This window comes from Salmo salar, chromosome ssa16 (assembly GCF_905237065.1).
Source record: "Salmo salar chromosome ssa16, Ssal_v3.1, whole genome shotgun sequence".
NCBI classification, from domain to species: domain Eukaryota; kingdom Metazoa; phylum Chordata; class Actinopteri; order Salmoniformes; family Salmonidae; genus Salmo; species Salmo salar.
The window spans coordinates 19,043,693-19,063,395 of record NC_059457.1 but is presented as its reverse complement, the minus strand read 5'-3'; the positions used below and the strand labels follow the sequence as shown (position 1 = coordinate 19,063,395).

Here is a 19,703-nt window from a genome sequence, read left to right as displayed (position 1 = left end):
ATCTTCGTCAGAATGCATTCCCAGGACTCCTACTTCCACAAGAAATGTTATTTTTGTTCGAAATACTCCATATTTATGTCCAAATACCTCAGTTTTGTTTGTGCGTTCAGATCACTATCCAAAGGCATAACGCACGAGCGTAAATCCACACGAAAAGTCAAATAGTTCCATTACCGTTCGTATAAACGTGTCAAACGTTGTTTACAATCAACCCTTAGTCTTTTTAACATAAAACGTTGATAATATTCCAACCGGACAATAGTGTATTCATTACAGAGGAAAAAGAAGGAGCGGCGCGCCAAATGTGCCTGCGCAGTAAACAACTCACTGGTCCCAGGCAGTCCACTCATTGACTGAGCTCCTATTTTCTGCCCAGTAACAGGAGAAGGATGAAACACGTTTCTAAAGGCTGTTGACAGCCAATGGAAGCCTTAGGAAGTGCAACGTGACCCCACAGACACTGTAGTTTCCATAGGGATTCAAAAGAACTACAATTCTCAGATTACCCACTTCCTGGTTGGATTTTTCTCAGGTTTTTGCCTGCCATATGAGTTCTGTTATACTTACAGACATCATTCAAACAGTTGTAGAAACTTCAGAGTGTTTTCTATCCATATCTACTAATAATATGCAAATATTTGACTCTGGGCCCGAGTATTAGGCAGTTTACTCTGGGCACTTTTTTCATCCGAAAATGAAAATACTGCCCCCTATACCTTAAAAAGTTAAACTGTCAGCTCTTACTAGAACATAGCTTTCCAACCCTGTTCCTGGAGAGCTACCATCCTGTAGGCTTTCCAACCCTGTTCCTGGAGAGCTACCATCCTGTAGGCTTTCCAACCCTGTTCCTGGAGAGCTACCATCCTGTAGGCTTTCCAACCCTGTTCCTGGAGAGCTACCATCCTGTAGGCTTTCGCTTCAACCCTAATCTAGCACACCTGATTCTTATAATTGGCTGGTTGATAAGCTGAATCAGGTTAGTTACAACTGGGGTTGAAGCGAAAACCTACAGGAGGATAGCCCCCCAAGAACAGTAGAACTTCTGTTTAACTTGTCTCTCAGTAGAACTCTCAATAGAATAAGACAACTGCCCTGAAAAGAATAGTGTGTGGTGGCTAGTGAGACTGGCATGGCCAGCCAGTGATCAGGTCTGTAGACTACTCCTATAGTAGCGTACATCTCTTTGTATCTCCTCCCTCATTTTTGATAGGCTGACAGATGTCAGATCCAGTCAGCTGTCAGTCCTCAGGCTCATACACTCTACATCTTCATTAGCGTATTCCTGGCATGTGTCCTAACTGTCCCCCCACAAACATTGTCACTGGGCAAAGACAAAAGGTGTGTATAGTAGTGTACAGCGCATTCGGAAAGTATTCAGACCCCTTGACTTTTTCCACATCTTGTTACGTTACGACCTTATTCTAAAACTGATGAAATTGTTTTTTCTCATCAATCTACACACAATTCCCCATAATGACAAAGCAAAAACAGGTTTTTAGAAATGTTTGCAAATATAGAAACAATTCAAAACTGAAATTTGACATTTATGTAAGTATTCATAAGTATTTACTCTGTACTTTGTTGAAGCACATTTGGCAGCAATTACAGCCTCAAGTCTTCTTGGGTATGACGCTACAAGCTTGGCACACATGTATTTGGAGAGTTTCTGCCATTCTTCTCTGCAGATCCTCTGAAGCTCTGTCAGATTGGATGGGGAGCATTGCTGCACAGTTATTTTCAGGTCTCTCCAGAGGTGTTCGATCGGGTTCAAGTCCGGGCTCTGCCTGGGCCACTCAAGGACATTCAGAGATTTGTCCCTAAGCCTCTCTGGCATTGTCTTGGCTGTGTGCTTAGGGTCATTGTCCTGATGGAAAGTGGATCAGGTTTTCATAAAGGAAAAAGTCAAGGGGTCTGAATACTTTCCGAATGCACTGTATGTACTGCATACTGGTAGTCGTTGCAACCCTCCAGCCACTGCAGCCACAGAGAAGGGTGTTGTGAATGCAGGGAGGAAGTTTTCTTCAATATACCCTATCATTCACAGACAATGAAAGTTCAAACCCAATAATTCTCCACAAAGTGCAGATCACCTCAGCATTTCCTGAGAGAGAGCAATAATAACAGGTCTGCCTGTATTTCTCCAGCAGATGGAATTCATGGAGATTGAATCATTTAATAGGGAGAGCGCTGTTTTTCCAGCGAGGTGACATTGAGTGGATGGAGGGATGTCCATTAATAACACATGAGTGTGAGACGTGAATGGTGACGGAGGGAGTGTATGGATGTGAAAGGTTGTTGAGGTGAGAGTCTGCTGCTTTCGCTACCGCTGTCAAGCTGCGGAGCAGTTCTAGCGCTTCTATTTCTGTCTCGGCCCGGCGCAGGCAGCGAGTTGAGCTGTAAACCCATGTGATTTATGGTTTGATTATCTTTGCCCGCGGGCCTCCATTTCTCCACTCACTCCAAAGGCATGTGCTCCCTAAACTTCTTGTCCTCTCTGCTCTTCCTACCTACCTACTGCCGCTCCCTGCTAAATCAGCTGGAGAGATTTAATATGGCCCTTCTATTTAGTGGAAGGTGACCCGTCCTGGCGGTTTCAAGAACAAAAGCATTAGCATCTAGGCTTGATGTCATTACTGACTGCTCTATGTGGGCTACTGTTCAGTACAGTACTCTGCTATACTACTTTAAGGTGTTACTGTGTTCTCTCACCATTAAACACCAGTGCTTAATGGCTGCCTTTATAATGGTGCTGTTACTGGACACTGCTGTTAAAACCTTATGGACCACGTCCACGTCCGTTTCACTGCTGTGTGTGACTGACATTGACATGTCTCTAGTGGTGTTTGTATGTATCTTTTTTTGTGTTGCATGTCTTTCTTTCCTATCTGCTTGAACTATGAACCTGATGTGGAGGGACATCTCTCTCTCTCTCTAGAAATGCCTCTTAAACTCTCTTTTATTAGAACATCTCTAATATAAGAATACATATCTTTCTCTCGCTGTATAGTATGAACCTGACGTGGCGGGACATGCAGCACTTGGTGGTGAGAACCTCTCACCCCGCCCACCTCAGCACTGACGACTGGAGGACCAATGGAGTGGGCCGCAAAGGTAACAGGAGAGCACTCATTGGACATGCCTTGGCTGACAACTACATGATAAGTGGACTCACTTGACTCTTTGGAACTTCACTCATGGTTTTTCTGTCTCTCTCAGTGAGTCATTCGTATGGGTATGGTCTGCTGGATGCGGGGGCCATGGTGGCCCTGGCTCAGAACTGGACCAGCGTGGGCCCACAGCACCAGTGTGTCCTCACCATGCTCTCAGAGCCGAGGGACATAGGTAGCCGGCTGCTGTTCAGTAAGACATTGGACTCCTGCTGGGGCAGACCAGAGTATGTCAACTCTCTGGAGCATGTCCAGGCCCGCCTCACTCTCTCCTACAACCACAGAGGAAACCTGGCTATACACCTCATCAGCCCCCTAGGGACACGCTCTACCCTGCTGGCTCCCAGGTACACCCACACACACACCTACTGTAGAAATACAAAGGAATCCTCATCAACCTCATATCAGTCCGATAGATACATCATCCTCCAGGTAAACATAAACATGTTCACAGAAAAACACAGTGCAGTGTTTGACGTCTTTAATTTATGTTTGCTTGAAGTGCTGTGTATTTTTAGCAGCCGTTCTGGGAGGTATTGTTTTTGAAGAGCCCTTCATGGTTTAGGATGGTTGCTATGAGATCTATGTTTTTGGCTGTGAGCCCTAACTACTCTCTCTGTGTCTCTCTCTTTCTCTCTCCCCCTCTTTTCAGGCCTAAAGACTATTCGCCAGAGGGATTTATTGACTGGGCCTTCATGACCACCCACATGTGGGACGAGGACCCTCGAGGGGAGTGGACCCTGGAGATAGAGAACGTCTCAGAACAAGGACATGACTATGGTAAGAGGACATCTGTGTACCTTCATACCCCTCCTCACATACACAGGAGAGGCTCCTCCCTCCTCTTTTCTCTCTCCTTTCCCTTCTCCTTCTCCAGAAGGTCTCCTCTGCTGTCGTTTGTTACAGTCTCAGCACAGCAGGGGAAATAAGATGAGTGATTCTCTTTACTCCCTCTGCCTCCTCTTCATCCATATTCCTGTCCACACCATATCAGTTCTCTCTCTCGTTCTTAATCAGCAATTGTTCTCCTCTCCCTGTGTTTCAGTCAGTTCACCTACCTCTTCACCGTCATCATATTAGTATCTCTCTGACACTCACCCATTCTCTCCTCTTAGAGGTATTGAATTGTTCATTCCTTCTGTTCTCCTCTCTCTTGAATTTGAAATGTGTTCACCCTCTCTCTCCTCCACCCCTCCCAGGTGTGTTGAGTCAGTTTACTCTGATCCTGTACGGTACAGGCTCCAGCTCCATTAACCCCTCGTCTCCTGACTTCCCCCGGCCGTCCAACAACAGCTGCAAGACCTTCGACACCCAGCAGATCTGCATCGGTGAGACTGACTGTCCGAGACACACTGAGATATCTATAGCACTAAAAGATTCCAGATGAGTTTAGAAGCCTCTTGGTGACACTCAGCATGTGGATGTGGGGTTCTCATGCATATGATGCAGGTTGGCGTTTTTTGAGATGACTCATGTACTAGAGGCAGCTCTGCAGAGTGGTCACTAGCTGGCACAGCCACAAAGTTATCAAATCGGATTTTAAACCTATCCCTAACCTCCTGAAGCCAGGTGTACATGACACGGTTTTGGCCCCGGTGTAGTTTTTGAGATCGGAGAGACAAAATTCCCATGTCGTTGCCTACTCGGGGTGCGCGGCTGTCCCCAACGCTCGTTTAATGTGAGCGAGTAAGCGACACAATCTGATCCTATCTTTGAGCAGTTCCAGACATCCCGATATTTTCAAACATGTTAGATTTTATCAGCATTAAATCTTCAATGCTCTTGCAGTGTGAGATGTGCAATGACAAGTTTTAAGAAAGGTGATCAGCAATAGCCTATGAGAGCTCGCAAAAACAATTATCCAGTGAGATGACGTTGTTTCGCATCACACAAAATGTGTAGACTCTCGAGCAGGAGCGATGACTGCTTCTAGTATGCATTTGAACTTGCCTTTAACCAAAGTGACAAATCGTTATAGCTCTGAAGTTCAAAGGCAATGTTATTCAAATCAAAATGTTGACCAAATACACTGCTCAAAAAAATAAAGGGAACTTAAACAACACATAGTCTTATTAAATACTTTTTTCTTTACATAGTTGAATGTGCTGACAACAAAATCACACAAAAATAATCAATGGAAATCCAATTTATCAACCCATGGAGGTCTGGATTTGGAGTCACTCAAAATTAAAGTGGAAAACCACACTACAGGCTGATCCAACTTTGATGTAATGTCCTTAAAACAAGTCAAAATGAGGCTCAGTAGTGTGTGTGGCCTCCACGTGCCTGTATGACTTCCCTACAACGCCTGGGCATGCTCCTGATGAGGTGGCGGATGGTCTCCTGAGGGATCTCCTCCCAGACCTGGACTAAAGCATCCGCCAACTCCTGGACAGTCTGTGGTGCAACGTGGCGTTGGTGAATGGAGCGAGACATGATGTCCCAGATGTGCTCAATTGGATTCAGGTCTGGGGAACGGGCGGGCCAGTCCATAGCATCAATGCCTTCCTCTTGCAGGAACTGCTGACACACTCCAGCCACATGAGGTCTAGCATTGTCTTGCATTAGGAGGAACCCAGGGCCAACCGCACCAGTTTATGGTCTCACAAGGGGTCTGAGGATCTCATCTCGGTACCTAATGGCAGTCAGGCTACCACTGGCGAGCACATGGAGGGCTGTGCGGCCCCCCAAAGAAATGCCACCCCACACCATGACTGACCCACCGCCAAAGCGGTCATGCTGGAGGATGTTGCAGGCAGCAGAACGTTCTCCACGGCGTCTCCAGACTCTGTCACGTCTGTCACGTGCTCAGTGTGAACCTGCTTTCATCTGTGAAGAGCACAGGGCGCCAGTGGCGAATTTGCCAATCTTGGTGTTCTCTGGCAAATGCCAAACGTCCTGCACGGTGTTGGGCTGTAAGCACAACCCCCACCTGTGGACGTCGGACCCTCATACCACCCTCATGGAGTCTGTTTCTGACCGTTTGAGCAGACACATGCACATTTGTGGCCTGCTGGAGGTCATTTTGCAGGGCTCTGGCAGTGCTCCTCCTGCTCCTCCTTGCACAAAGGCGGAGGTAGCGGTCCTGCTGCTGGGTTGTTGCCCTCCTACGGCCTCCTCCACGTCTCCTGATGTACTGGCCTGTCTCCTGGTAGCGCCTCCATGCTCTGGACACTACGCTGACAGACACAGCAAACCTTCTTGCCACAGCTCGCATTGATTTGCCATCCTGGATGAGCTGCACTACCTGAGCCACTTGTGTGGGTTGTAGACTCCGTCTCATGCTACCACTAGAGTGAAAGCACCGCCAGCATTCAAAAGTGACCAAAACATCAGCCAGGAAGCATAGGAACTGAGAAGTGGTCTGTGGTCTCCACCTGCAGAACCACTCCTTTATTGGGGGTGTCTTGCTTATTGCCTATCATTTCCACCTGTTGTCTATTCCATTTGCACAACAGCATGTGAAATTTATTGTCAATCAGTGTTGCTTCCTAAGTGGACAGTTTGATTTCACAGAAGTGTGATTGACTTGGAGTTACATTTTGTTGTTTAAGTGTTCCCTTTATTTTTTTGAGCAGTATATTTTAACTCTGTATGGCAGGTGTGAATGTGTGACTGAAAACATTTTCGTGAGACATTGTGGTGGTATCGAAAATCCTCACAGCCAAGTGAAGAATCTTGTAGTGTGTGACACCCCATCTGTGCCACATCGTGTAGTTTGTGACACCCCATCAGTGCCTCATCGTGTAGTGTGTGACACCCCAACTGTGCCACATTGTGTAGTGTGTGACACCCCATCTGTGCCACATTGTGTAGTGTGTGTGACACCCCATCTGTGCCACATCGTGTAGTGTGTGTGACACCCCATCTGTGCCACATCGTGTAGTGTGTGTGACACCCCATCTGTGCCACATCGTGTAGTGTGTGTGACACCCCATCTGTGCCACATCGTGTAGTGTGTGTGACACCCCATCTGTGCCACATCGTGTAGTGTGTGACACCCCATCTGTGCCACATCGTGTAGTGTGTGACACCCCATCTGTGCCACATCGTGTAGTGTGTGACACCCCATCTGTGCCTCATCGTGTAGTGTGCGCATCACTACTTTGGCAAGACAAAAAACTACAGGAAAGACGGTTGTTTAATGTGAGAGGCTCAGCGATGTTAGGATTCTGAAAGTAGTGTACACCCGGTTTTACCATAATGCCTAAGCCTAACCTTAAATTAAGACCTAAATGCACATTTTTGCTTTCATACATTTTTACGATATACCCAATTTTGACTTTGCAGCTGGCCCATCTAGCGAAACCCCTCAGTTCTGCCTCCAGGGCAAGACTCATGACAATAAACGTCAACCTGCACATATAACAGGAGTGTTAAAAGGCTTAATTCGTGGCATGTTTTTGCTTTTTTGTGTGTGGGTGTATGTACAGTATGTATGTACCAGTACGGAGAAGAAAAATGTATGAAATGTATGCATTCACTACTGTAAGTCGCTCTGGATAAGAGCGTCTGCTAAATGACTAAAATGTAAATGTACAAGCCTTTGTCCCCACTGAATGCTCAGAAAATCAGCACCTCATCCCCCTGTGTGTGTATCATCTTGCTTTCTCAGTTTCTCTTTCTCTCTCTTTCCCTCTTCCCCTCTCTCCCCCTTTCCAGAGTGCAGCCTAGGCTTCTCCCTGTTCCTGCAGGGTTGTGTGAAGCTCTGCCCCCCCGGTTTCACCACGGGCCCCCAGCTCCTCAACATGTCCCTGGACAACTGGGTGGACTTGTCCTCCGTTCAGTCCTGCCTGCCATGCCACCCTGCTTGCCTCACCTGTTCCGGCCCCGGGCCCAGCGATTGCCTCTCTTGCCCCCCTCACAGCCACCTGGTCCTCACCGCCTGCCTGCACCAGAACCAGGTCCAGCGCAAGTCCCCCACTGGCCCCGACCTCCAGGGAGATGTGGGTGGACCAGGGGAAAGCTCAGTGGGGTTAGAACAGGGGGGAGGTGGGGGAGTGGGGGAGCCTCCAGGACCTAGCCTGGCCCTGTCCTCCCCTCTGGCCACCCTCCTGGCGGTGCTCAGCTGTGCCTTTATCCTGGCAGCCTTTGCCGGGGTCTTCCTTATGCTGCAGCTGCGCTCTCGTGGCGCCTCCTGGGCCCGTAGGACCAAACTGCACTCTGTGGAGACGGGGGGATGGGCCTCGGGGGGCTTCGGCCTGGGGCTGGGCTGGGAGAGGCAGGGCAGAGTATCATATAAAGGGATCCCCACCGTGTGGGGTGACGAGGACCAGGTAACACTGGGGGGCTCTGATTCCGACAGTGAAGAACTGAACTGCCACAGTGAGAGGACAGCCTTTATCAGGACACAGAGCTCTCTCTAGCCCCCTCTCTGACCCCTACGTCTGGAGGAAACTCTTCAGAGGGTTTGGTCTCTCCAGCCCCTCCCTCTGCTAGAGCTCATGGGTCTGTAGTGTGAGTCTGGTTTAGGCATTGTCCCTAGCTGATACACAGAGATTCTGATCCAGGGATGTAATGGCTCAGCCCAGCAAGCAGCTCCTGGTCCAATGATTCACCCTCAAGCATTAATCAATTGAAAATGTTTTTGTTTTATAATGACTATATATATATATTATTTTGGTTTTATTTTAATTTCATTTTTTGCTTTTAAACACTTGAATAAGATTATTTGCCCTTTGCCCAAGGGTCTTGGTAAAGTACAGTTTTCGCTAATGTTTCCCATTGACCTTTAGTTTATTGTAGAAAGGCCGATTTCTGTATTTTGAAAGTTGCATATCTTGAAAACTTGATTGCTGTGACATGCAAAACATTTTGGGACTATATCAACAATGGACTGACACGGAACCCAAACCGGCTGCGCGCGTGCGCCATTGTGAATAAATGTATTTTGTCTCCCTACACCAAACGCAATCATGACACACAGGTTAAAATATCAAAACAAACTCTGAACCAATGACATTAATTTGGGGACAGGTCGAAAAGCATTAAACCTTTATGGCAATTTAGCTAGTTAGCTTGCACTTGCTAGCTAATTTGTCCTATTTAGCTAGCTTGCTGTTGCTAGCTAATTTGTCCTGGGATATAAACATTGAGTTGTTATTTTACCTGAAATGCACAAGGTCCTCTACTCCGACAATTAATCCACACATAAAACGGTCAACCGAATCGTTTCTAGTCATCTCTCCTCCTTCCAGGCTTTTTCATCGTTGAACTTATATGGTGATCGGCATCTACACTTTCATAGTATTACCACGACAACCGGCAAAACATTTCGTCTTTCAATCACCCACGTGGGTATAACCAATGAGGAGATGGCACATGGGTACCTGCTTCTATAAACCAATGAGGAGATGGGAGAGGCAGGACTTGCAGCGCGATCTGCGTCAGAAATAGAAATGACTTCTATTTTATCCCTTGACAACGCAGACGCTCGTTGGCCCGCAGAGCAGTGTGGGTGCAATAATTGAATAACATGGATTTCTAAATTTATATTGCGACGCTCGCGCACGCGACTTGTCCGGTCTGGTCAGCATGTAATGAAACAAAATATCGTTTTTGGGTGGAGTTTTCCTTTAAGCAGACATCGGAAGAGATGTCCGTATGTATTAGTATACGTGTGTATGAGTGTGCCTGTGTGACAGTGACTTTGTAGACAAGAACTGAATAGCCTCCCAACACAGTTTCTGATTGGATGAAGACCTCAACAGGGTTTTATTTAATGTAAGAGAGAAAGTTTGCAGATTTGGGCATTGATAAATGACTACATTTGAATGCAGTGGCAGTACAGTAACATGCTATATATGACGTCAGACCTCAAGCTCTGCGCTTCATAGCGCTGTATGGGTTTTGACTGACAGCCGTTCTGCACTTGAACACCGCACGCGATATGAAGTTGCCCCAATCTCGCTCACTAATTGGGCAACTTTTTTTGTTGACTGAGTGAGGGAAAGTTGTAAATGAATGAGACTATGTATTTTGAAAGATGAGACGTTGAGGATTATAACTAAATACTGTTTTGATGTCATACAAGCAAGCCAAACACCCATGAGTCCAAATGTGTACTTCACATTTCCGTATATGATCTATATTTAAGTACAGGTACAGTTACAAGATCATATGGCGTCATACCCTGGGTTATTCTGAACAGAATGTGCATACGTTTGTCTACTGTAAAGAAAATATGACGCAGCACACGCACCTGAATGCACTCATGACTGCTTTCTATGCGCACCAATGTTACAATCTGTTTCCCTGAATTGCATTTTGAAAGCCTAACACTGTAATATCGTGTTTTATAACTTAGCTAGTCATGTTGGCAATAGAACAAGCTTTCAAAGTATGCCCACCTGACCCAGATTGGGATTTATAATGGTTTTTGGATTGCGTAAACAACACCAGTAACTGTGTAATGGCGGGGACAATGGGTTGTGTTCCAAACAAAACAACTTCAAGTGTGCTTGCTCTAGTTCCTCAACGGCACATATAGGAGAGCTCAAAACAGCACCTTATAGTTGAAGGCTGTTCTTTGAGTCATACAAGTGCATTGAATTTACTTGGTGTGTGGCCACTTGGAGACACCAATTAGTCCTCTCACACAAACCTTTATCATCAGTAGTGCTAAGCGATTTTCGGTGTCGGTTTCGATTGTTTTTAGATGAAATGCTCTATGCATTATGTAGGTTGAATGCTGTAACAACACAGAATAAAACAATTAATAAAAGACAATGATGGTAGTGACTGCCCATTACTGTTTATCACTTATGAACCATCATTTATTCACATTACTTTAATAAAATATTTCAGTTGTTGTGTATATTACATTTGTTTTATTTTATGACTTTATTATTTCATTCCAAGTCATCATCTCATCTCTATAGAGCTGCTTCCTATGCTGTCTGACAAAATCACTATTTTGTAGTTCTTCAAAGTAAATAAGGCATAATTTTATGACTGCTGAATACCAACTATCAATCACTTAGATCATGTATTTTCAGGTAGAGATACCACGCTAAGCAACAGCTGCTCTCTATATCCCCTCAGGATCGCGCATTCGTCTCTCTTCCGTAGCTGTCATAAAATAAAGACAGACTGGACAAGTAGATGCGCAATGGATTATGGTGATTGTAGTTAATTGCCATGTTTTATGCGCTGAACTATGTAGGAAATTGGCCAATTGGAAACCACAACTCCCTACTACATCACACAGTTCAGGCTGGATCTCTAGAGAAACTGAGTGATGTCAGCATTGAGTTCACAGATAATTTTTTTTACGAACGACTTCGGTCAATTAGTTGTTTGAAAACTGAAAAATAACTGACATTTTGGTTAATCGCTCAGCACTAATAGACAGTGTAATGTTTGGATTCAGTCAAATGAACTGTTGTGTCCTCACCTTTCGGTCTTATAATTTAACCATAATCTCCAAACTGTTCCTTTCAATTACTTCCATGTTTATGCATATGCTTTTAATATTTATTCTGTAAGAAACTTTTCAATTAAGCCCCATCAATAGTCCCACGAGTGTAAGGGTTTAAAGGCCCAATGCAGATGTTTTTTTCTCCATATGAAATCATTTTTGGGTAACAATTGAGTACATTACAGTTTTTTTTTTTACCATTTGATTGAAAACAAAATTGTTTCTTAGCAAGAGCAATTTCTCAAACAATAATTTTGCTAGGACTGTTTGGGAGGGGTCTAAGTGGGGAAGGGAAAACTAGCTGTTATTGGCAAAGGTTTGGAACGCTCATCTTATTGCCTGGTGATGTCACCAGGCAGGCCAAAACTCCATCCCACCAAAACAGTGTCTTTTCAAACAGCTCTTACACTAAAAGGGCATTATCAACCTTTTTTTACAATTTCACAGTATTATTCCAATCTCGTAGTGTGGCAATATATACTGCTCAAAAAAATAAAGGGAACACTTAAACAACACATCCTAGATATGAATGAAAGAAATAATCTTATTAAATACTTTTTTCTTTACATAGTTGAATGTGCTGACAACAAAATCACACAAAAATAATCAATGGAAATCCAATTTATCAACCCATGGAGGTCTGGATTTGTTGTCACACTCAAAATTAAAGTGGAAAACCACATTACAGGCTGATCCAACTTTGATGTAATGTCCTTAAAACAAGTCAAAATGAGGCTCAGTAGTGTGTGTGGCCTCCACGTGCCTGTATGACTTCCCTACAATGCCTGGGCATGCTCCTGATGATATGGCGGATGGTCTCCTGAGGGATCTCTTCCCAGACCTGGACTAAAGCATCCGCCAACTCCTGGACAGTCTGTGGTGCAACGTGGCGTTGGTGGATGGAGCGAGACATGATGTCCCAGATGTGCTCAATTGGATTCAGGTCTGGGGAATGGGCGGGCCAGTCCATAGCATCAATGCCTTCCTCTTGCAGTAACTGCTGACACACTCCAGCCACATGAGGTCTAGCATTGTCTTGCATTAGGAGGAACCCAGGGCCAACCGCATCAGCATATGGTCTCACAAGGGGTCTGAGGATCTCATCTCGGTACCTAATGGCAGTCAGGCTACCTCTGGCGAGCACATGGAGGGCTGTGCGGCCCCCCCAAAGAAATGCCACCCCACACCATGACTGACCCACCGCCAAACCGGTCATGCTGGAGGATGTTGCAGGCAGCAGAACGTTCTCCACAGTGTCTCCAGACTCTGTCACGTCTGTCACGTGTGCTCAGTGTGAACCTGCTTTCATCTGTGAAGAGCACAGGGTGCCAGTGGTGAATTTGCCAATCTTGGTGTTCTCTGGCAAATGCCAAACGTCCTGCACGGTGTTGGGCTGTAAGCACAACCCCCACCTGTGGACGTCGGGCCCTCATACCACCCTCATGGAGTCTGTTTCTGACCGTTTGAGCAGACACATGCACATTTGTGGCCTGCTGGAGGTCATTTTGCAGGGCTCTGGCAGTGCTACTCCTGCTCCTCCTTGCACAAAGGCGGAGGTAGCGGTCCTGCTGCTGGGTTGTTGCCCTCCTACGGCCTCCTCCACGTCTCCTGATGTACTGGCCTGTCTCCTGGTAGCGCCTCCATGCTCTGGACACTACGCTGACAGACACAGCAAACCTTCTTGCCACAGCTCGCATTGATGTGCCATCCTGGATGAGCTGCACTACCTGAGCCACTTGTGTGGGTTGTAGACTCCGTCTCATGCTACCACTAGAGTGAAAGCACCGCCAGCATTCAAAAGTGACCAAAACATCAGCCAGGAAGCATAGGAACTGAGAAGTGGTCTGTGGTCCCCACCTGCAGAACCACTCCTTTATTGGGGGTGTCTTGCTAATTGCCTATAATTTCCACCTGTTGTCTATTCCATTTGCACAACAGCATGTGAAATGTATTGTCAATCAGTGTTGCTTCCTAAGTGGACAGTTTGATTTCACAGAAGTGTGATTGACTTGGAGTTACATTGTGTTGTTTAAGTGTTCCCTTTATTTTTTTGAGCAGTGTATATAAAACACAGGAGAATCACATTTTTGACTGCACTGGGCCTTTAAACACTTTTTTATAACACTTTTTCCTACTGTTTGTTTTTTGCGTTTCCTACTCTTTTCCATAATCAGTGGGCTCCAGCATTTCTTAATCAGCTAATATAACCCCAATATAGACAACACATCAAATCCAGCACAGACTTTTTTGGAGTAGACTTCAAGGTTTTGATAACTATTGAGCTTTAGCTTAGCAATATGGTCACCAACAGCTTACAAGCACTTAATACCAATATAGACATTTGCTGAAAGGCCAAACTTCTAGTATTGTGGTTTTTCGATGTAAGTAGAAAGCCCATGCATCAATCAGCAAACGCACACACTACAGGACAAGTGGGAGAAGGGATGGCAGGTAATATTAGTCAGCCACTTTTTTCATTTGCACACTGGGTTACTTAGAGGGATTACCAACCCTGCAGTACTGTTCCCAACTTTCTAAAGAAGAAGAAGAAAAAAACACTTAACCCAAAGCTATTTGACCTTCTCAACATCTCTCTATTCTCTTGCTATCGGCAAGAAATAAGATCATTTTGTCTTCATTTTCCCCATGGAGGCTCTATTGATTTTCAGGGTTTGTTTCTCTGCCAAGTATTTATCAGTGGAAAAAAGATAATAGCTTTCTCTTGTTATTACACATTTCACATATTTTGACAAGCAAATGTATTGGCCTGCTGGTATTTACAGACATGCGTTATTAAGTTATTGGTCAACTTTAAGAACATATTTTGGACTGGTCTTTACAATCAAAGCTCTTGAGTATTGTATGTGATAACTGCTATAGTGAAATGTTTATAGATCAGTTACAGCATATTTTAAATAGATTGTATTTTCTATCCTTTTTTATATTTTATCCTTTTTTATTTAACTGATGATTGATGTCAATATTGTGGGGATAAATGTCATGCTAAAATAAAATGACTTTGTAGGTCATGTGAGATGAAAGCTGGTGTGTTGACCCATTCTGTGCTCTGTATCACCCTTGTGGAGCTCTGTGTAGGCGTGGTTTCACAGCAGTCAGCCAAAGCTTACAGACACTCACAACACACACGCCGCTAATGCTTTGTCAGTGCCCGCCAGCGCACCCTTGTGGAGCTCTGTGTAGGCGTGGTTTCACAGCAGTCAGCCAAAGCTTACAGACACTCACAACACACACGCCGCAAATGCTTTGTCAGTGCCCGCCAGCGATACACAAGCCCACTTCCTGATATCTAGGGCTTCTGTCCTCTACCGTTTTCTCTTCCACTTTCTCCAGCTTCTGGAAGAGCATCACCACAACCCCCTAAGATTCAATAACTTCCTCTAGTCCTAAATACTGCTGAAATACAAGGACATTCATATTTAAACTAGATTCATATGGAAAGTTTTGCGTGTCTGTAGGTTGTATTTGCGGAGTTCATTAACAGGAAATTTCCTCCATTCCCCAGAAGCGTAGAGGGGAGCAGGTCTAAGATAATAGTACATTCTGAATGCACCTCATAATTAGATCTACAGGGAGAAATTGTAGTTAATTTCAGATCCCGGAACCTGTGCATACCTTGCATGGCAAGTATGTGTGTTGAGTGAGTGAGCGAATGAGTGTGTCTGTCCATGTGTTGAATCTGAGGAGATGGAGAGTCACTTGTCATTCACTCACCCATGTACTTGTGTGTGGGTGTGCTGTAGAGGTTGTTCAGTGGTCATTTAGTCTGTCCTCTTTGTCGTTCTGCAGTTGGATGGAGGAAGGATCTACTGTAGTGGAGGGTATCTGGCTGGTTTGGATCTCCTGGAAGGCCAGGCTGGCAGGATGGATTCTGCTCCAGGCTTTTAAGCAAATCCCCGTAGAACAGTCATGGTCTATGGAATACTGTTCACTAGTGTTCCAGTTAAGTTGTCTTTTTAAGCTCTTAGTTCAATTTGAGTAGTTCTGTAACATGACAATTTCTGCAAGGGAACAGAATGAGAAATACTGGGCAAAAACATAGAAAACCATGATAAAATGCTACCAGTCTAGTACAAAGACAAGCTACAAAATAAAGATTAAATAGTATCTTATCTACAGGATAAGATAAGGAATAGTATTACTGTTGTTGAAAAGGTCAGTCAAAAGGTCAAATTCTGTTAATCCAGAAATAAATCCCATCTGATAAAACGGATTCCAATGCAGAGTGTTTTGTTGCCCCAGGGTTCCTCCAGCATCATCTCTCCTCTCAGCCCTCTACCTCCCTGACTCCATTATCTCCCTCCCACAAAGGCACAGCAGGATCTCCTCTCTGTGCTGTGGAGATCACCCTCAGGCCCTCAACCTGGTCTCAGAGCATTTTGTATTATTCTGTATTATCTGAGGCACTCCATTTCGTATGACATATTACGAATTTGCAAAATGTACAATATGTTACGATTTTGCAAAACGGACAATATGTTACGAATTTGCAAAAGGTATATGTCAATCATCGTATTCTTATTGGCAGACTCAAGAGCCTTGGTTTCTCAAATGACTGCCTCGCCTGGTTCACCAACTACTTCTCAGATAGAGTTCAATGTGTCAAATCGGAGGGCCTGTTGTCCGGACCTTTGGCTGTCTCTATGGGGGTACCACAGGGTTCAATTCTCGGGCCAACTCTTTTCTCTGACTTGGAGCAGCGGGTGATTCCTTGATCCACCTATATGCAGACGACACCATTCCGTATACATCTGGCCCTTCTTTGGACACAGTGTTAACAAACCTCCAAACGAGCTTCAATGCCATACAACACCATTTAGTAAAACTAAATGGATGCTTTTCAACCGATCGCTGCCCGTGCCTGCCCGCCCGACTAGCATCACTACTCTGGACGGTTCTGACTTAGAATATGTGGACAAATACAAATACCTAGGTGTCTGGCTAGACGGTAAACTCTCCTTCTAGACTCATATTAAACATCTCCAATCCAAAATTACATCTAGAATCGGCTTCCTATTTCGCAGCAAAGCCTCCTTCACTCATGCTGCCAAACATACCCTCGTAAAACTGACTATCCTACCGATCCTCGACTTCGGCGATGTCATTTACAAAATAGCTTCAACACTCTATTCAGCAAATTGGATGTAGTCTATCACAGTGCCATCCGTTTTGTCACCAAAGCCCCATATACCACCCACCACTGCGACCTGTATGCTTTCGTCGGCTGGCCCTTGCTACATATTCGTCGCCAGACCCACTGGCTCCTGGTCATCTAAGTCTTTGCTAGGTAAAGCTCCACTTTATCTCACCTCACTGGTCACCATAACAACACCCACCTGTAGCACGCGCTCCAGCAGGTATATCTCACTGGTCATCCCCAAAACCAACACCCCCTTTGGCCGCCTTTCCTTCCAGTTCTCTGCTGCCAATGACTGGGATGAATTGGAAAAATTGCTGATGTTGGAGACATATCTCCCTCACTAACTTTAAGCATCAGCTATTTGAGCAGCTCACCGATCGCTGCAGCTGTACACAGCCCATCTAACTACCTACAGTTGAAGTCGGCAGTTTACATACACATAGGTTGGAGTCATTAAAACTCGTTTTTTAACCACTCCACAAATTTCTTGTTAACAAATTATAGTTTTGGCAAGTCAGTTAGGACATCTACATTGTGCATGACACAGGTAATATTTCCAACAATTGTTTAGTCAGATTATTTCACTTATAATGCACTGTATCACAATTCCAGTGGGTCGGAAGTTTACATACACTAAGTTGACTGTGCCTTTAAACAGCTTGGAAAATTCCAGAAAATGATGTTGTGGCTTTAGAAGCTTCTGATAGGCTAATTGACATCATTTGAGTCAATTGGAGGTGTACCTGTGGATGTATTTCAAGGCCTACCTTCAAACTCAGTGCCTCTTCGCTTGACATCATGGAAAAATCAAAAGAAATCAGCCAAGACCTCAGAAAAAATGTGTAAACCTCCACAAGTCTGGTTCATCCTTGGGAGCAATTTTCAAATGCCTGAAGGTACCACATTCATCGGTACAAACAATAGGACGCAAGTATAAACACCATGGGACCATGCAGCCGTCATACCGCTCAGGAAGGAGACACGTTCTGTCTCCTAGAGATGAACGTACTTTGGTGTGAAAAGTGCAAATCAATCCCAGAACAACAGCAAAGGACCATGTGAAGATGCTGGAGGAAACGGGTACAAAAGTATCTATATCCACAGTAAAACGAGTCCTATATCGACATAACCTGAAAGGCCGCTCAGCAAGGAAGAAGACACTGCTCCAAAACCGCCGTAAAAAAGCCAGACCACGGTTTACAACTGCACATGGAGGCAAAGATCATACTTTTTGGAGAAATGTCCTCTGGTCTGATGAAACAAAAATAGAACTGTTTGGCCATAATGACCATCGTTATGTTTGGAGGAAAAAGGGGGAGGCTTGCAAACCGAAGAACACCATCCCAACCGTGAAACACGGGGGTGGCAGCATCATGTTCTGGGGGTGCTTTGCTGCAGGAGGGACTGGTGCACTTCACAAAATAGATGGCATCATGAGGACGGAAAATTATGTGGATATATTGAAGCAACATCTCAAGACATCAGTCAGGAAGTTAAAGCTTGGTCGTAAATGGGTCTTCCAAATGGACAATGACCCCAAGCATACTTCCAAAGTTATGGCAAAATGGCTTAAGGACAACAAAGTCAAGGTATTGGAGTGGCCAACACAAAGCCCTGACCTCAATCCTATAGAAATGTTGTGGGCAGAACAGAAAAAGCGTGTGCGAGCAAGGAGGCCTACAAACCTGACTCCGTTACACCAGCTCTGTCAGGAGGAATGGGCCAAAATTCACCCAACTTATTGTGGGAAGCTTGTGGAAGACTACCTGAAACGTTTGACCCAAGTTAAATCATTTAAAGGCAATGCTACCAAATACTAACTGAGTGTATGTAAACTTCTGACCCACTGGGAATGTGATGAAAGAAATAAAAGCTGAAATAAGTCATTCTCTCTACTATTATTCTAAGATTTCACATTCTTAAAATAAAGTGGTGATCCTAACTGCCCTAAAACAGGGAATTTTTCCTTGGATTAAATGTCAGGAATTGTGAAAAACTGAGTTTAAATGTATTTAGCTAAGGTGTATGTAAACTTCCGACTTCAACTGTATATACCACATCCCCTGAAGATTTGCCCAGCAGTTCACTTAATCCTGGCTCTTCAACCCCTTTACTCATCAAATCTAATAACAATCCCTACCTTTCCCTCACATATTTCTGGCATTGAAATAGAACATGTTCCACTGTCTCCATCTCCTCCTGACAATGATCACACCTCCCAGTTGGATGTTTCCCCACCAATTACAATGTACTATTGATCCTTGTGTGTCCCAGTCTCAGCCTTGTGACTATACTTTCCTCTCTTCTCTCTCATCCTGTGGACATCCTTGCCCCCACCTTTTCCTGGATCGTATACAGGTGTCTTCCCTTTCTCTCCCTGTTCCACAACTCTTGCCATTTGTTTTTAACCACTGTTCTTATTAACCCCTTGGCTTCTGCTTTACTGATTTGACAATTCCATATCAACATTTGGATGTTTAAGAACCTGCTCATTACCCTCTTCTCCCACATGCACTGGTACCAGAGGAACATTGCAAATACCCCCATCTGTTTCACCCTGTACAAGCACAGCAAAACCTCATACAATACATCCTTGCTGTGTTTGAATACCCGTACTAACATACTGTATACAACATACTTAATGAGTATATACTACATACTATATGGTTGGGGAGTAGCGGATTACATGTAACTGTAATCCGTTACGTTACCAGCAAAAATATTGTAATCAGATTACAGATACTTTTGAAAAATATTGATTACTTCAAGGATTACTTTTAAATTCAGAAAGGATGTTTGCGAAAAAAATCTTTGACACTTCTCTGTTTTCTCAATGACATTCAAATCAGCATTGAACAAAAGCGCAAGTTTACGTTTGTTCCACCTGAGCGAGTCTGACCATAAATCAGAGACCACTTTGATGACACATCAAATGTGTTTGATGTATCGCGGGAAAAGA

The 19,703-nt window shown here is 44.6% G+C and overlaps 1 protein-coding gene across 3 annotated transcripts in view; it reads left to right on the top strand.

The window, feature by feature from the left end:
• The window catches only part of LOC106573344 (furin), a 167,891-nt gene extending 158,758 nt beyond the window's left edge, over nt 1-9,133 (top strand). For all 3 annotated transcript variants that reach the window (XM_014148313.2, XM_014148311.2, XM_014148315.2), the window contains exons 11-15: nt 3,008-3,111; nt 3,217-3,514; nt 3,820-3,947; nt 4,367-4,495; nt 7,830-9,133. In XM_014148313.2, coding sequence (XP_014003788.1) covers nt 3,008-3,111; nt 3,217-3,514; nt 3,820-3,947; nt 4,367-4,495; nt 7,830-8,533 — 1,363 coding nt within the window. In that variant the 3' untranslated portion in view covers nt 8,534-9,133. The remainder of the gene's footprint in view (nt 1-3,007; nt 3,112-3,216; nt 3,515-3,819; nt 3,948-4,366; nt 4,496-7,829) is intronic.
• Nucleotides 9,134-19,703: the final 10,570 nt, after the last annotated feature.